Raw genomic sequence first — 16,897 nt, forward strand, 5'->3', positions numbered from 1 at the left:
TGTTGACTGTCAAAATGATGACACAGCTGCTCAGGCATTGTGTGAACCAAAAGGTAAGTGATCTTAGAATAGTTTGATTTAGTACTATTTTTATTGATAATACTTAAAAGTCTGGCATTATCTAACCACCATACAACCACCATATGCTCATAGCAATAAACCAATCATAGCAAATTTCAAAATTTTTGCCCGTAATTGCAAAAAGTGTTTTCATTGCTAAATCACCTCCAAATGTGAGAAAACCCTTATTTACTTGTGTGGTACACATGTATACTAATGCAATAAAATTATATTGTTATCTGACGCTCATAGCCACAGTGTGGATCACAATATTCTTGCTTACCAGAGAAGAGTCAGCCCTTTTCGAGAGGTTGATTAATTAATACCTAAGGATTTATCCTTATTTGTTATGTGGTACGTTGTATAGGTAATATTGAAAAGCATGCTATACTAAATGCCCCTACAGTGTGCTTAGCAGGAGTCTTTTCTTTCAGGGGACAAAATAGTTTTGAACGCGGTGCGAGAATTTTTGGATGTTGGCAAGAGTGAAACTATTCGCTGCTCCTTGGAAAATGAAACCAAACACATAAGTTGGTTCGATAACAAAAATCAAGAGATTTTAAACCCCACATCTGAGACAAGGATGAAAGCAAACAAAAATGGTGAACTGACCATTAAAAACGTTGCGTTGTCTGATGGAGGAACCTATGAATGCAGGGGATTGGAATACACTCGATACTACACCATCTATGTCAATGGTAGGCTAAATGATTATTTTTTTACTAGGAACATAATTTTTACTAGCACATAATTTGATCATTTAGCCTGTTTTTTTTAGCCAAATATGTTTGTCTTAAAATGGGTACCTTCACAGCTCTAAATGTGTACAATTTTTTTTCTCTAGCCTCAATTTCAGTAATCTTTGGTAGACCATTTACACCTGTGCATCCTGGGGGGGAGGGGGGGTACTCCGAGAAAAATTGGGTGGGGTTATGCAGCCAGCTTCCTAACACCCTTACCCTATTTATGACCAAAATCTATGATTTTCCCTACCCTATTTATGACCTGACCAAAAATTTGATACCCTGTGAATGACTTGATCCTGAATCAATACCCCGTTTCAGACCTGCCTTACACTTAGCTCCCTAGTTCAGACCAGTGTTAAAGGCATTGTAAAGGGCTTTTGTTGGTTGCTCTAATCACTAATGATGAAAAAGGAACTTCTTCTAAAAAGCATACCCAGTTGGAGATGAGCTCAAAAATCATACCCTATTTATGACAAAAATGGCTAAAATTGACACCCTATTTAGGACCAAAACAGCTGAAAAACCATACCCTTTGGGGCCGCACATAACCACTCTATATAACCCATATAAGGGAGTACCCCCCCCCCCGGGGGGTGGGCTACGTTACACTGTACAGGTATGTCATCAGGTCTGTCCGTAGTAGTTAGAGGGAATCTTGGTTAACAAATGGTTTTGTTCCAAATAACAAGGTTGTGTCTGTGTTAAATAGTGTTTCCAATACGTGATCTGAAGTCAGTATGCCTGTTTTGAATGCTAGTCATTTTGTTTCTGCTTTTTTGGGATGTAAAATTATGTGCATGCTATACAAATATGTATATAATTATATGCCACCATGTTTATCTTTACTTATTATTACTTGATGCAGTTGGCCATTTTTAAAATACTGCATTGCTTGAATCTAGAGATCAGTATAACAGTACTTCTAATCATTTCTAATTCCTATTTCGGATGAATATTTACAGTAATTCAACAAGAAATCATATATTGAGAGTGAGAAGTCTGACCATGTGATGATGTTGTAAATAAATAAACATGCATGGCAGCACCTTGTAATTTTAACCAAAAACCTCCAAACACTTGGTATTCAAACTGCTTGCAGAAATATCAACTTAAAACAGCAAGATCAGTGAAAGAAAACCATTAGATATACTTTGGAACCTAAGCTGCTTGTCAGCCAAGATTCTTTTCAAACAGTGTTCATCGGTTTCAAGTTATGACTTTTCAATCAGTTAAGCATTGATTTTTCCTCCTATTAGTGTTGCTACTGTAGAACTTAATTTGCTCCTAGCATAAAATATGAAGAGCTCTGTGTTTTTGCCCATGGCAATCATGAAGAATTTTTCACTGGAGAGAGCATTGTTTTCTTTACATGTAAATTGAACTTTTGTTTTCTCCAGACAAACGTTCAATGTAATCTTTGCAAACTTTGTTGTCTTGCTTCACGAAATGATAGCAAAATGTAAACAGTAGATGCACATTGTGAAATATAGAAAAACTCAAGTCTCTTCTTAATTGATATTAATTGATATTAATTGATATTAATTGATGTTTTTCTGAAAATCAATAAATCCATGTAAATTTAAAATCTAAAATTGAAGTGTTTAAGTGATAATTTGCTGCAAATTAGTAATCAACTTCTAATATAATATAATAAATTATATATTTGAGGGTCTATGATATTTAGCTTTTAGAGCTAACTAGGGACACTTAATTAACAATAGATAAATTATGAAGAGAAAATCTCTACATCTAATTAGATAAAATAGTCCCGAAATAGTAAATACAAAGAAAGCAATTAAATAGTCAACACTGAAATGGATAAAATATGTAACAACTGAATAAGCTTACGTATATAAAAAAGGAGAAAAAATCTAAAATTAGGACGAGCATGCAGTATTGTAGTGGCATGTTCCATGTAGTATGTCCATAACATTAACCTTGTACATAGTCTTTTGTAATACATGTATGCTTGGCTTTTAAATTACTTTAATTTCTAGTATTGTCTCTTAATTTACAGAAGTACACAGATGGTTTACTCAGAATATAATGATATAATAATTATCATAACTTACAAGCGGTTGTCACAATTTATGTATATTGCTTCCAAAAGCAAGATTTACTGAGAAGAACCCTGAACAAAGAATTGTTGCTGGTAATTCTGGAATTATAAGTTGTAGTGCTGAAGGAACTCCAGCTCCACAGATTGAGTGGAAGAGACAAGATGAAACACCACTGGACAAGGGAAGATTCACACAACTTTCTAATGGGAGTTTGTGCGTCAATCCAGTTCACCCACAAGACAAAGGAATGTACATCTGCACCTTTAGACAAAATAAAGGAAGTGAAAGGGCCACAGAAGAAGAACAAACCATCAATGTCTTTGTTATAAGTGAGTGACAAATGCTTTTAAGCAAAATTAATTTAAAATTACCAGTAATTAAATTGAAAATTAATTAATTAAATTAATTAATTAAAATTATTTCATTTAAATTATATATTTAATTTAACTTAATTTTACATAACACGGTAAAAACAAACAATAAAATCAAATGTTTCGGAGTAGTAATGACTCCATTATCAAGGAAAAATATGTTAGATCGTGCAAATTACCCCACTTAATGTCGTTGTTCCTAGCGAAAGTAAGTTAACCGTGGTGACTTGCAATTGAACCAGAGCTATTACTCAAATACAAACAACTCGTGATGGCGTTTATGGGGGAACACTGCCTTGCGTTTGGTTAGCCCTTGTGACTTCTGGCGATAGCGTGACGAAACAACCTCACTTATCTCCCCAGCACTACAAGCTGAATGACAGACAGTACATGCTGGATCAGACAAGAGTATCGGTTAGCAAGCGATGTTCAAAGGCGATGAAAAAACAACAAGCTTGGGGGAAGTCGCTGTGCAGACTTAACCGTACCACACAGGAGTGACCCTTTGTTTATTATGCAGGAATACATGACCAACCTCGTCTCCAAACGGAGGGAGGGAGGGAAAATTAAACGATAGATTTACAACAAGTGATGGCTACGTTGCTTAGACAAACTCAAAATGGACTCTGAGCAGTTTTCCGAGTTTTTATATGGAGATGTTCGTCTGCTTGTAAGCCAATAGAAAAGGCTGTACTACCGAACAGCTTACCCTAACACGTGTAACATCTTAAACATGAATAGTGCTTTAATGCTTTGCTCCATTATGCTACGGTACGTTATAACGTTCAGAAGGTAACAAAGCTACAATGTTTTAGGTTTAGCTACAATAAGGCTTACAGTTTGCTGACCTTTGGAATATAACTGCTCAATAGCTCTATAGAAAGTGATGCCACCATGAACGGCTCATTCAGAACGTACGTCACGCTCCATTAACTATATTTTACTGGCGTGACAGTAAAATCTCATTTAAAGCGATTTTGGCACAAAGAATTAACATAAAAGGGTGCGAAGAGCGTTGCGAAGTCCTTAAGAAATGCAGAAACAAATTTGCCTGTTTAGTGCACAAAATGCTTTTTATAAGAGCTTTAAAGCCAAATCTTAACGTGCAATCAGATTCCATGTGTGCGAAAGTATTTTCATAATCTTCGCACCCTTTTATGTTAATTCTTCGTGCCAAAATCGCTTTAAATGCAGCTTTAATTTGCATGATCTAACGTATATTTTTCCTTGATAATGGAGTCATGACTACTCTGAAACGTTCGATTTTATCGTTCGTTTTTACCATTTTATGTTTTAAGAAATCTCTTTTGATATAAATTAATATATTTTAAAAAAATGATTTAGTTAATTTAACCAATAAATTAACAATTGATTAATTTAAAACTTACCAATAATTTAGAAGGTACTTCAATACGATGTATCTGTTGAATCGTAAAATAATATTTGTAATTATATGTCAGAATGATTTCATCCTAGGGTGATATGTTTCAACCCAGGTTAATCTTTTCACACCAGGTTACATTTTTTCCTCCACTTTTTGGAGGGTTCTTAAAAGAATAACATGCACGCCACCCTACCAGGCTCCCATATCCCCCTGGAATCACCTGTTCAGTGAAACCCCATTTTACGCTCACTGCCACTCAAGTCAGTTATGTTCATCTTTCCTTTGTTAATATTGTGTATACGGACTGAAGTTCCTTTTTTTTCTAAATTGAAACTGCATTCTGGATGCTTTTTATAGAACAGTTTATTAAATCATGAAATTTGGCCCAACCCACCCATCAATATAGCCACATTTTCATGGCTCTTTGATGCCCATTTTAACAGGGTTCCACTGTAGTTAAAAAAGCCCTTTCAAATATATAATTTAAGGGGTTATTCTGTCAAAGATTGTAAGTAAAGGATACAGTGCATGCATTGTAGATATAGATATAAAAGGGTACTATTTTGTATTAAGCTCAATATGAAAGGGATACTTTTCTCTGTCATAAATTGTCTATAAAAAGGACATAGTTAACACCTGTGGTCAGAGCTTCCTCCTGGTACTGAACTTTGTTTTGGGTCCTTTCTGGGCCATACCTCAAATTTATTCAAGAAATAGAAAACATGTACTGTGTTTCTATCGAGTTACATGTATAGAAACACGAGTGAAAGTTTGGGAGAATGAGAAATGCTGTGGGAACATGATTGGCAGGCAAGTATTTCCACAGCTTTTTTGAGTTCTCCAAAACTTTCACAAGTGTTTCTATTAAACAATTAGATTATGAGCTCGAGATTTGTATCACGTGATAGTTGACAAGAGTGCTGTTTAGGACTGTTTTTTTAGGACTGTTGTCTAAAAAAATAATTATCTCTTTATCCTAGTAATGTTTTGTTATTGTTTTTTTGTGTTTTTTTTAGTTCGCCCATTAATTTCGTTAGGACCAGGCGCAGGCATATACAGGCAAGGAGAGAGTGGCAATCTGACTTGTAAAATTGTTGAAGGTTTGCCTGAACCACAACTATCGTGGTATAAAAATAATGTCCTTCTGCCTAACGAGGTGAACACAACTTTGGTCTTAGCAAATGTAACAGAGAGAGACGAGGGAACGTACACCTGTAAAGCACAAAATGCTGGTGGTGATTTCAAAGCCAGCATAGACGTTACAGTTGAAAGTAAGTTAATGACAATTATCATGTATAACATCAACCATCAAGAGGACTAGAATTTTATTTTGCTGACTTTTCTCAGCAGCATCTCAGGAGAAAAGGGGGAGGGGGGGGGGGTAAACCCTAAACATCGGGTCTCAAGAAAAGATCTAAGTTCTAAGACCTTATATCAGACCCCCTTGGAATCCCAAAAACTAATACCTATGATCCCCCTCTGAGTCTCAAAAACTAAGGCTTGAGACCCCCTCCAAATCTCAATAACAGAGACCAAAGACCCCCTCCAAAACTCAAAAGCTAAGACCTGAAACACCCCCTCCAAATCTCTAAAAGTAAGACCTAAGACCCCCTTAGGTCTTAGTTTCTGAGATTCAGAGGGGGTCTGAAGTCTTAGGTCTTTACTCTTAGGTCTTAAAGGTCTTAGGTTTTGGGGCACCCTGAAATTTCATCTTTTGGAGGGATATGCTTATTTTCTGTAACAACACTTAAAGTGGTTATGGTCAACTTTGGATCTACCCAGCTGCGAGGGTTTTTATTTTTATTATTATTATTATTATTATTATTATTATTATTATTATTATTATTATTAAAGATTCACACAGCTATTGATGATATTGAAGCTGGTTTCGTCATAGGCTCCGGGCAACAGCAAGTTGCCTAGGGAAGCCAAGAAACACCCCTTATTATTATTATTATTATTATCGTCCTCACGTAATGTTTGCTTAGACTCCTTAGGGCCGAGACCAAACCATGGTCCTGATAGCACCCTCCTCAAAATGTGTGCTGTACCTAGCAAGGTTATCTTTTGTAGTTCACTGATGCTTAATTGGCCGGGAATTCTTCCAAGATAAGTTTCTAGTCCCTTTTTGATAGCTCCAAGTGCTCCAATGATAACTGGTATCATTTCCGTTCTCATGCCCCACATTCGGCTTGTTTCGATTTCCAAGTCCTTATATTTGGATAGTTTTTCACTGACTTTCACGGATGTGTTTCTGTCTGATGGTACTGCCATGTCAATAAATTTACAGGTTTTCGTTTTGTGGTCTTTAATCACTATATTGGGTCTGTTGGCTGTTATTTTCCTGTCTGTGTGTATTGGCATGTCCCATAATATCCTGACATCCTCGTTTTCTGTAACTGTTTGTGGCTCATGGTCATACCACTTTTCTGGTGTCTTTATATTATAGTTGTGACAGACTTTCCAATGTATATACGCGGCTGCTTTATCGTGTCTGTGGGTATATTCTGTTTTCGCAAGTTCAGGACACCCAGACACGATATGGTCAATTGTTTCATCGTATTTGTTACACATCCTGCATAGGGGGCTAGTACCGTCTTTGATAATGCTGGCGTGGTATGATCTGGTAGCTAGGCTTTGGTCTTGGGCTGCGATTATGAATCCTTCCGTTTCTGCCTTCAGTCCACTGCTTTTGAGCCACTGGTTGGTTTTGTGGTGGTCAACATCTGCCTCCTTTATTCTCTTTGGGTATCTTCCATGTAGGGCTTTGTTCTCCCACTGCTTTGTTAATTTTTCTTGGGTCTTATTTCGTGCCATTTGTTTGGTTCTCTTTGCATATTTGGTGGTTGTTTCTTCTGCTTGTTTATCTGGTATTGTTAGGTCTAGTTCTTGTTTGAATTGTTCTGCTTGCCTTTGTATAGAGTACAATTTCTTTCTGCCATCATGTTCTTGCACTAGTTCGATTAGGGCATCATCAGTGTTCTTTAGGTATGTATCGAGCCCTATCGTGGTTGTTTTGGAGGAGGCTTCTAATTGGATAAGACCCCTACCACCAGCATTTCTTGGGAGGTAGAGTCTGTCTACATCTGCTTTTGTGTGATGCATTTTTGATAGGGTGAGTAGTTTTCTTGTTTTTGTGTCTAACCTCTTGATTTCACTCATCTTCCAGTCGATTATGTTAAAACTGTAGGTCACCACTGGGATAGCTAAGGTGTTGATTGCCTCAAATCTATTGGCAGCATTGAGCTCCGTTTTTAGGACCATCCTTACTCTGCGGTAGTATTCCTTCCTCACTCTTTCTTTCATCTTGGCATGCTGTATACCATCACCTTCATCCACGCCAAGGTATTTATATGTGCTCTCTTGGTCTAGTTCCTTGATACAGGTGTCAATGTCAAGTTGTAAATCGGAAGTTTCTGTCAGCTTTCGTCTTTTGAATGTGGCTTTAGCGCATTTGTCCAGCCCGAATTCCATCTTGATATCATTGCTGAATGTCTTTACAATATTGAGTAGGCCGGTTTGCTGGCTGTCACTTTTTGCATATGTTTTTAGGTCGTCCATATAAAAGAGGTGGCTGATTGTTCTACCCTGGACTTCATACCCATAAGTGGTTGCCTTTAGTAATGAGCTCAGTGGAGCAAGGGCAAGACAGAACAGGAGTGGAGAGAGAGAGTCTCCTTGAAAGATTCCACTTTTGATATTGATAGGCCTTGATGTTATTGACCCTTCAGTGTGGTTGAGGTGTAACGTTGTCTTCCAACATTTCATGCTTTCTGCGATAAAGTTGACAGTCACAGGGCAGATCTTATAGATTTCCATGCACTTTATTATCCACGTGTGAGGTACTATCAAATGCTTTCTTATAGTCTATCCAGACTGTGGATAGGTTCTTTTTCTTGGTCTTACAGTCCTCCAGAATCATCTTGTTTATCAGGAGTTGGTCTTTGCATCCGTAGCTCCCTCTCTTACAGCCTTTCTGCTCTGATGGTAGGAGCTGGTGTTCATTCAAGAAAGTGTATGTTCATTCTGCTATGATGGATGTCAGAATCTTATACATCGTAGGAAGACAAGTAATCGGTCTATAGTTCTTTGGGTTTTTTGTTTCTTCTGGTTTTGGTAGTAGATATGTAATACCTTCAGTAAGCCATTCTGGTGTTTCTTCAGGGTGTTCAATAACCTTTGTGTAAGCTTTTGCTAGGTCTTCATGTAAGCTGACAAGATGTTTAAGCCAGAAATTAGAAACTTTATCCTTTCCAGGTGATTTCCAGTTACTGCTTTTGTTGATAGCACAGGTGGTCTCTTCGACATTTATTGCTCTCCATGATTGGGCCTTAAGGTCTTTGTGCAGGTCTTCTTGCCCTTTTATCCATGCAGAGTCTTTGTTATGTGATTTTTCTTTCTCCCAGATGTTACTCCAGAAATCCAAAACTTCTTCCGGCTGCGGTGGTTCATCCACACCAATCTTTTTCTTTCCCAGTTCACGGTAGAACTTTTTGCCGTCCTCTTTGAAGATCTTATTTTGCCGGAAATGTTTGTTTCTTTTTTCAAATCTCTTTATCCTTTGCGCCTTAGCTTGTATTTGTTGTTTCAATTTTTCTTTGATAATTGGCACATCCCCAGGTTTTTTGATGTCGTAGCGTTTCTCAATCTCTTTCCTTTTTCTCTCCCTGATGTTTGAACCGTTCTGTATTTCCGTCAGAATCGAAAGGTCACTTCGCTTTTTTTGGATCTCTTTCTTAATTTTTGCTTTCCAAGCAGGCTCTTCTGTTTTTTTTTGTGTATGCGACCGTGTTGTCTTGGTTTTAGGCCTATTTTCTCTGTTATTATCGAGGCAGTGGCGTATACAATTTGGTTTATGCCAGTTATAATGAGTGGTCCATCGATACCTTCTTTGATTTCTTTAATGGCTTTGTTGGCTGTGTCAGCTGTATCACGGGCACGTGATACAATTATTATTATTATTATTATTATTATTATTATTATTATTATTATTATTATTATTATTATTATTATTCTCCTTCTTCTTTCTACCTCTGTTTAAAGCAGCCAGCAATGATTTAATACATGTGGTTTGGCCTTGGTTTTGAAAAAGATGTTGGCCTTTCCACTTCCCAAGGGTGGCTGCTCATGCAAGTTTGACTGCAGTATAAAAATGTCCTATATAGCAATGCATGCATGATGTACATATGTATCAACCATGGAAAGTGTGTGCATACAATTTTTATTCATGGGTTGTAATACATGGGAAACATTGATCAACTTGACAGCTACAGTGTATTTTTTTTTTTAATTTCACCAAGTTGGCTTGTTTGTTCAGTCTTTAAAGGAACATAAAGGATTTGGAAATTTCATTTACATGTAAACAGCAAATTCACTCCTTAATTCTCTTGCTTCCCAAGCTCCACCTGAACTGCACCCTGAGCTCAGGAATCAATCTGTTGCATGGAACCACACGTTTAAAATGAAATGCATTGTGTGGGGTGATCGTCCACTACAGATTAACTGGACTAAGAATGGCGTGGATCTTGCTAACCAAAACAAAAACACATACTTTGATGATAACATGACTTTAGACGACACTGGCTTGTATGGATGTACAGCCGCAAACTGGTTAGGAGAGGTACAAGCTACTTTTTGGATTGATGTAACAGGTAAGGTATATGACTTCTGAATAAAAGTATTAAAAACATGGCTTCTATCAGTCACTGAACAGAGTTAATGGCAATTCTATTCAGTTGTCCAAACCTGGCACACTTTCCAATTAAGTGATGGCCTCACTAGCTTTGTCACATTTATACCTGTAGTTGGAAATTTAACATGTTAAACTTTTGACTGTACTAATCAAGGCCTATTAAGTTCCTATTGAAAACAACAATCCTCATTTCTTTGATTGTACTGTAGCTAGGGGAACATTTTTCTACAACATTACTTAAAGAGGACTTCTATCTTCGAATAGTCAGGAGTTCAACAATGGAATAACTTTTTCTACCAAACTAATAATCATTGGGACGAATGTGAAAATGTTCTACCTGATTTTAACGAAAAACTACATTGATTTTATTACTAAGCTTTTGTTTTGAAATCAATGGGTCCTTATTTTTTGTGCCCCTTTATACCCAGAATTTACAGTGTAAGGTAATTATGTCGTATCCTTTGTCAGTTGGCATGCGATAGCTGTTGGAGCAAGTTTATGAAATCAGGTGTTTGTTTTCTGTTTGTTTTTTTTGTTTACTGTACTTTCAGGGATAATATTTTGGTTTTGTCTCTTTATGTTTCCACGGCAACAGGGTATAAGTGTGTTTTATCAAAATTAAGAGTTGTTTCTGTTTCGATTTGGGAAATATCAAAGAGCTGTTCTGCGGCAATTTCTGAAAAATTTTTGGAAATGCTTATCTGCAAATCAGCATATCCAAAATGGGGGACTTTTTAACTTTCACATCATTAAGGTGTGATATGATGTCATGTCACATAATTATCCCTAAATATTTGTCATGTAATTAAGTTTCATTACTGAGCGAATACTTTTTGAGATATGTAGATACATGTATATGAGAGCAACTCCCCTGGCCTGGCTCAGAAACAAAATAAGGCCAGGCTAAATAGGGTTTTAACCCTAAAATAAAATGAAAATAAGTGAATCAGTTGATTGCTCTGGTTGGGTTGAGACCATGAGACCATCAATTTAAAAGAGCATGTTTGGTTTAAAGTCTCTCCTCAGATTTATGTTTCTCCAAGAAACAAGTCTGTGCCTGAAGGCCATCCAGCAAACTTCAGCTGCAAAGCCACAGGTGTTCCCAAGCCAACATTGTCCTGGAAATTTAATGATGGGGACCTCCCATCAGGTGTCAAGCAAAGCAGTTTTGGTGAAGGATCATTTCTGGAGTTGTCTAATGCTACAAAACAAATGGAAGGTATCTACAAGTGTACAGCAGAAAACAAAGCTAACACAACAACTTTCTCTGCATACCTTCATGTGTTTGGTAAGGAAAGAAAGATAGTATCATTCAATAATTTAAGTTTAAAAAATGTATAGAGGATATTACACGGTGGCTCGAAGATATGAATTTTATGTTCTCGTGGCAAGAACAATATCTCACGAGTGAGCGACGCTCACTCGTGAGATATTGTTCTTGCCACGAGAACATAAAATTCATATCTTCGAGCCAACGTATAATGTTCTTTTCATTATATGGAGAAACCAATTCAACAAAAGCAAAAGGCGGGAATCGTGCCGTCATTGAACGATACGACACTCACAAAGGTGACATACGGAAAATATGCCACTCGGGTCCCGGATGAAGTGGCGTATGGAATCTACGAGTGGTTTAGTTCCCAGTAAAACACTCTTCTCCATATAATAAATCGTGTTATTTAACTCATTTACTGTGGGTCATCTTGTGCCACCTCCTACCAGTATCTCAACTATTTTTTTCAGTTTGAGAGTTCAAGATAACTGGGCCTAGCTGTATAATTTATACATTCACAGTATCCTTACCCATCTTTTTAAGGCCAAACATTCGCATACAGTCAAACCCCTGTTAAGTGACCACCCTCGGGGAAATGTGAAGTGGCCGCTAAAAAGGGTTTAGCCACTTAATAGAGGTTGGTGTACCTTGAATATTTTTCACCATTGGGTTAATTTTTTAGTGAACATGGAGTCACTTCAAGACAATCATGATAAACATGTGACTGAATCTTTTTATCACTAGTCCTCACCTTCGATTTTGGACTCTTATCTGACATCGCCTTTTCCAAAACAAAGTTTTTAAATTTTGGGTGGCCATTTAATAGACAATAGAAAAACCCTCATCAGGACGACCAAAAGGTGGCAGTGGCCACTTAATAGAGGTGGTCGGTTAAAACTTAAACCTTCAAGAGGCATTTGAAACCGTCGAGCAGATAAACGAAGAGCTAAGAAGAACGGAATTCGATGGTGCATTTTGCAAAAAACTCAAACTTCTGGTCAATAGATTTTCTTCATTTTTTCGCTAAACGTAGAAAATCGATAGAGAAAATGATCCATCAAAAGAAAAATAGGGGTCACCGAACGTCCAAGATCTTTAAATCCAGGCAAAGTTATAGCAATGGCCATCTGCCGTATCATTGTTCATGTATTACTTAGCATGCTTTCTCATGCGTGAATTTGTGTGCGCAGTAAGGATGCGCAGAAACAATTAGCGCGAACGTCTTTAATTGGGGTTTTATTCACAGTATTTCACTGACAATAATTTAGGGACTTGATAACTGGCCGCTTAATAGGGGGTGGCCGCTTAATAGGGGTTCAACTCTGCATGAATATTCATAATCTGCTAATGGCCATGATTTGCTGATTGGCAGATTGAAATCAAATTGCCTGCTTCAAATTTTCTTGATGGTGCGTTTATTTGTCACTGGTCTTGTTTTGAAATCTTCACATTGTATCTCTTTTCTCAGTAAATTTCTGAGGGATGAGGCTCATACTTGATCAAGATGAATAGAGAATGATACTATTAAGCTCTCCAGAAAATAAATGCACCAAAGAGCCTTGCAGACAAATTTAATACCTTTAAGACTCTGTCTTTTCACAATTTGACTGCTTTGTTTTCACCTTTGCCTATTGCTGGATTGTTGGTCTTAAAAGAAAAACCCAGTGCTGAAGTCAGCCCAAAGCCATATCCAAAACTGGCAGTAGGAGATCAACTGAGATTAACTTGTTCAGCCAATGAAGCTACTGTGGCGATCAGTTGGAAGAAAAATGATGATGAAGTAATCCCAAGAGCACAAATTGATACACAAGTAGATGACAAATTGAGCAAACTTTATATTGCCGAAGTTGTGGAAGGTGATAGTGGTGAATATTCTTGTGAAGCACGTAACAGACCAGGTATTGTGGCCCGTTCCACTGTGAAGATCAATGTCAAGTCAGTCAAGGGTAAGATGACTTTTCTGTTTGTTTAATACAGGATAATTGTTATTGATCTTGTCCGTATAGATGGTGAAACACGATGCAAGCAGTTTTTCATTGTCACTGTAGCCTGCAGAACAGGCGGATTAGTGGGGCAGAGAGGAAAACACGATACATGAGAGTGGAGTGCGACCACTTGTGCGACGTGGGAGTCATCATGATCGTGCTCCGCGCTCGTGTATCATGCTTCGCGGTCTGCTCCGCTAATCCGCCTGTTCAGCAGGCTATTTTCACTGTTATGGCTTAACTGCTTTGGGCAACTGCTGTTATTACTTCAGCAGGATGCTGACAAACAAGCCTTCAACGCTACAACAATTTATTACATATATTGTATAAACTCATAGAGCGGTTTTCAATTGAGTGTCGAAGGTAATTACTAGACAATTACTTTGGTTTTGGTTTTGGTTTTGGTTTTGGTTTTACTACGTTTTGAGATTGGCTGAGTAGTCTAATTGGTAAGTAATTGGTGTAGTTTTGGTTTTACAACACTCAATTGAAAACCGCTCTATACAATTGTATAATCAACTGGTAATAATAATCAATTATTTGCAAGTTACAGGCTACCTATTAAAGGCACAACACTTTCAAAGTACCTTGTCAATATATGTCAACAGCTGGACCATTACGGCTTATAATTTGGGAATGGGTGTCTCAAAAACTAAGACCTAAGACACCCTACCAAATGGTGAGACACCCATTTTGGGAATGTGTAGAGACTACAATTATGGTGCCAAGGACGTCCAAAGGCTTCCACATTTGATCACAGTTACAGACTGTACGGTCTTCCTGGGTTACATGTAGCAGTAATCACCTGTTTAACAACTGAGACCGGCTCGAAAGTAGCACTGTGAGAGTAAATTGTCTTGCCCAACAACATGATGCATTATAACCCTGGTCAGGGCTTCAACCTGAACTACTTAGTCCCAAGTATAGTAAGCTAACCATTAGGTGACTGTTCCTTCTAATAGAATAACAATATTAAACTAGAAGACTATAAAAATGATCGAAGTATTTTATAGTCGTGCTAAATGCTCGCTACTCAGGTTCTGTCACCAGGCTGGCTCTGGAGTGGTATTATATTGCGGGACCCATGCTTGGTTGCATTGTCATATTTGCTGTTGGCTGGTACATCTGCAAACGTCGAAGGGCAGGTAAAAATAATAACTGAAAGACAGTGTTTTATCGTAGTCTTTTGTCTTCCTAATCAGGTTTTGTTTTAAAGAAGAAACGATCCACTTAATTTGGCTCTCTCTTCTACCATTAAGTCGCAGATTCAAGAGAAATTCAGTCTCAGTGTCATGTAAAACACTTTGGTTGGCTGCTTAGCCCAAGGAGAAAACTATTACCAGCTAATATCTAGCTACTATCAGCAACAATTGAATGCCAGATTTTAGAGCATGTCTTTGGCCAGATGATAGTTGTTTTTAACTGGACTGCTTTGAGTCACACCTAAGTCCAGTATAGCATTTTTAATAGTAAGAATTCTAAACACATCTCAGGTCTGGCATATATTACACCTGAGTTTAGCTGATTGGTTTAAAATCGTGTTTCCATATATTAAACAATTAGATTATGAGCTCGAGATTTCTATCGTGCGATAGAAATCGAGAGCGCATAATCTAATTGTTTTAGAATAAATCTACTAGTCATTCAAAACTTAATCTGAATCCTCTTCACAGACACTTGGAAAACGCCAAGAAGCGGCCTTCATTTTGTTAATAACTGCACACTGCTACGCTACTCATTATCTATCACAGAATAGCTAGCGAGTAGCGTAGCCAATCAGAGTTTGGCATTCGTGATAGAACGCTAGTAGATTTATACTAAAACGCGATAGAAACACAGAACTAGCACGAGCTGTTGACATAATGATGGCGCGAGCAAAGGGAATTTACACTTTGTTGATCAAAGTAAGCAAGTTGTTTTCTTTCTTTTGGTCATGGAATTCTTCTAAAAGAAATAGAAAACATAATTATGTTCTCTGCGTTTCTGTTGAGTTATAGAAACACTTGTGAAAGTTTGGGAGAACTCGAAAAAGGTGTGGAAACACTTGCCTGTTGGCTCGTGTTCCCACAGCATTTCTCATTCTCCCAAACTTACACTCGTGTTTCTATAACTCAATAGAAACACTGTACATGTTTTCTATTTCTTAGTTGTTGTACTTTTTTGTCTTTCATACATCTGTAACTTTTGTTATCTTTCATTGGGGTTGTACATGTACAGCTATGGCAAAACTGTAAGTCGAGTATCTTCTTGTTTTTTAATTTCTCTAAATTGTGAGTCGAGTCTTACATTACTTTTCATTTATTTATTTATTTATTTATTTATTTATTTATTTATTTATTTTGCATCACTGTTTTTGAACATCACCAATGTAACCCCAAACAAGCGTGGTTTAATGAGAGAGTTATTACACAACTGAAACTGAAACATTGCAAACTTCAAGGGTGCAATTTTGATTGGGCGCCAATTAGGCGCATACTCATGTCTGATGTTAAGCAAAACAGAGTTGGAAGAAAAGAAAAGGAATCATTTATGTGAAAACAAGTTCTTTCAGAAACATAAGCCATAAATATACCAGGAAATCTTCAAGAGTGATCATGCAGGATCATTTTGGACAGTGCCTGGTCCAGTACTTTGAGAATCTTGGACAAGCAAAGGAATAATCTGATTGGCTGAATTTAGTTAAATTTGGCCCGCTGAGCTAACTAATAGTTGTGTAATAGCCTAAGGTATACTGTCTAGTGCACTCAAGCTGTCAATTAGGGGTGATATGACATGAGTTATGCATGCAGGACATGTAATCCGAGATTGAATCTGCCATCAATTTAGTTTGTATTTTTATTTTGGTGTTTTAGGCACATTTCATGTACGAGAAAGTGCTTAGTCATAAGCTTAGGACTGTTTTGGCGAAAATGTTTCAAAATCCCAATGAAAAAAACCCTTTGAGCATGAGTGTGTAATGAATGAGTTGCCAGTAATCGTATATTCGTGTTTGTGCAAAGAACTCTGGGATCGTCGGGGGGTGAACATTGCAAGTTGCTTGAAGGAAAATTAATGTATAGCGAAAAGTTGTTTTGAGGTACAAAAAAACGATTTTGGAGAGAGATCAACGCTTTTTCACCGTCGTTTTATCGCAAATGGATTTGAATAACCGTGAAATATGTAATAAAATCTACTGATAAACTCCCTTACATAACACGGGTATCCAATTGCTGGCAACTCATTCATTGGGCATGCTTTGAAGTGCAAGACTTCTGATGCACAGGCATACATTACTGGGAAATATGGCGTCATGATCAGCTTGGTCTTCTAAGCAATAGACCACAAGT

General features: G+C 37.4%; 2 protein-coding genes across 2 annotated transcripts in view; one reads left to right on the forward strand and one right to left on the reverse strand.

Moving 5' to 3' along the window:
* LOC145460230 (mast/stem cell growth factor receptor kita-like) overlaps window positions 1-16,897 on the forward strand; it is a 54,406-nt gene that overhangs the window by 25,425 nt on the left and 12,084 nt on the right. The window contains exons 8-16 of the mRNA XM_081444977.1: window positions 1-53; window positions 495-758; window positions 2,917-3,195; window positions 5,638-5,892; window positions 10,021-10,272; window positions 11,329-11,601; window positions 13,242-13,532; window positions 14,609-14,716; window positions 15,789-15,801. The exon at window positions 1-53 is cut by the window's left edge and continues 268 nt beyond it. Of these exons, the coding sequence (XP_081301103.1) occupies window positions 1-53; window positions 495-758; window positions 2,917-3,195; window positions 5,638-5,892; window positions 10,021-10,272; window positions 11,329-11,601; window positions 13,242-13,532; window positions 14,609-14,716; window positions 15,789-15,801 (1,788 nt within the window). The remainder of the gene's footprint in view (window positions 54-494; window positions 759-2,916; window positions 3,196-5,637; window positions 5,893-10,020; window positions 10,273-11,328; window positions 11,602-13,241; window positions 13,533-14,608; window positions 14,717-15,788; window positions 15,802-16,897) is intronic.
* On the reverse strand, window positions 8,067-9,750 carry LOC145503362 (uncharacterized). The gene is made up of 2 exons (XM_081482826.1): window positions 9,686-9,750; window positions 8,067-9,507 (listed from the first exon to the last, which is right to left on the reverse strand). The coding sequence occupies exons 1-2, from the start codon at window positions 9,748-9,750 to the stop codon at window positions 8,643-8,645; spliced, it is 930 nt and encodes a 309-aa protein (XP_081338952.1). The 3' UTR covers window positions 8,067-8,642.

Source organism: Orbicella franksi, chromosome 11 (assembly GCF_964199315.1).
Source record: "Orbicella franksi chromosome 11, jaOrbFran1.1, whole genome shotgun sequence".
Classification (NCBI taxonomy): domain Eukaryota; kingdom Metazoa; phylum Cnidaria; class Anthozoa; order Scleractinia; family Merulinidae; genus Orbicella; species Orbicella franksi.

What these genes read in the sequence shown, in the direction of transcription:
- LOC145503362 (XM_081482826.1), bottom strand. Translation starts at nt 9,750, where the DNA reads ATGAGCAGCCACCCTTGGGAAGTGGAAAGGCCAACATCTTTTTCAAAA. An exon ending in AAACCAAGGCCAAACCACAT is followed by an intron (nt 9,508 to 9,685) that starts GTATTAAATCAT and finishes AAATCAAAGAAG; the next exon opens with GTATCGATGGACCACTCATT.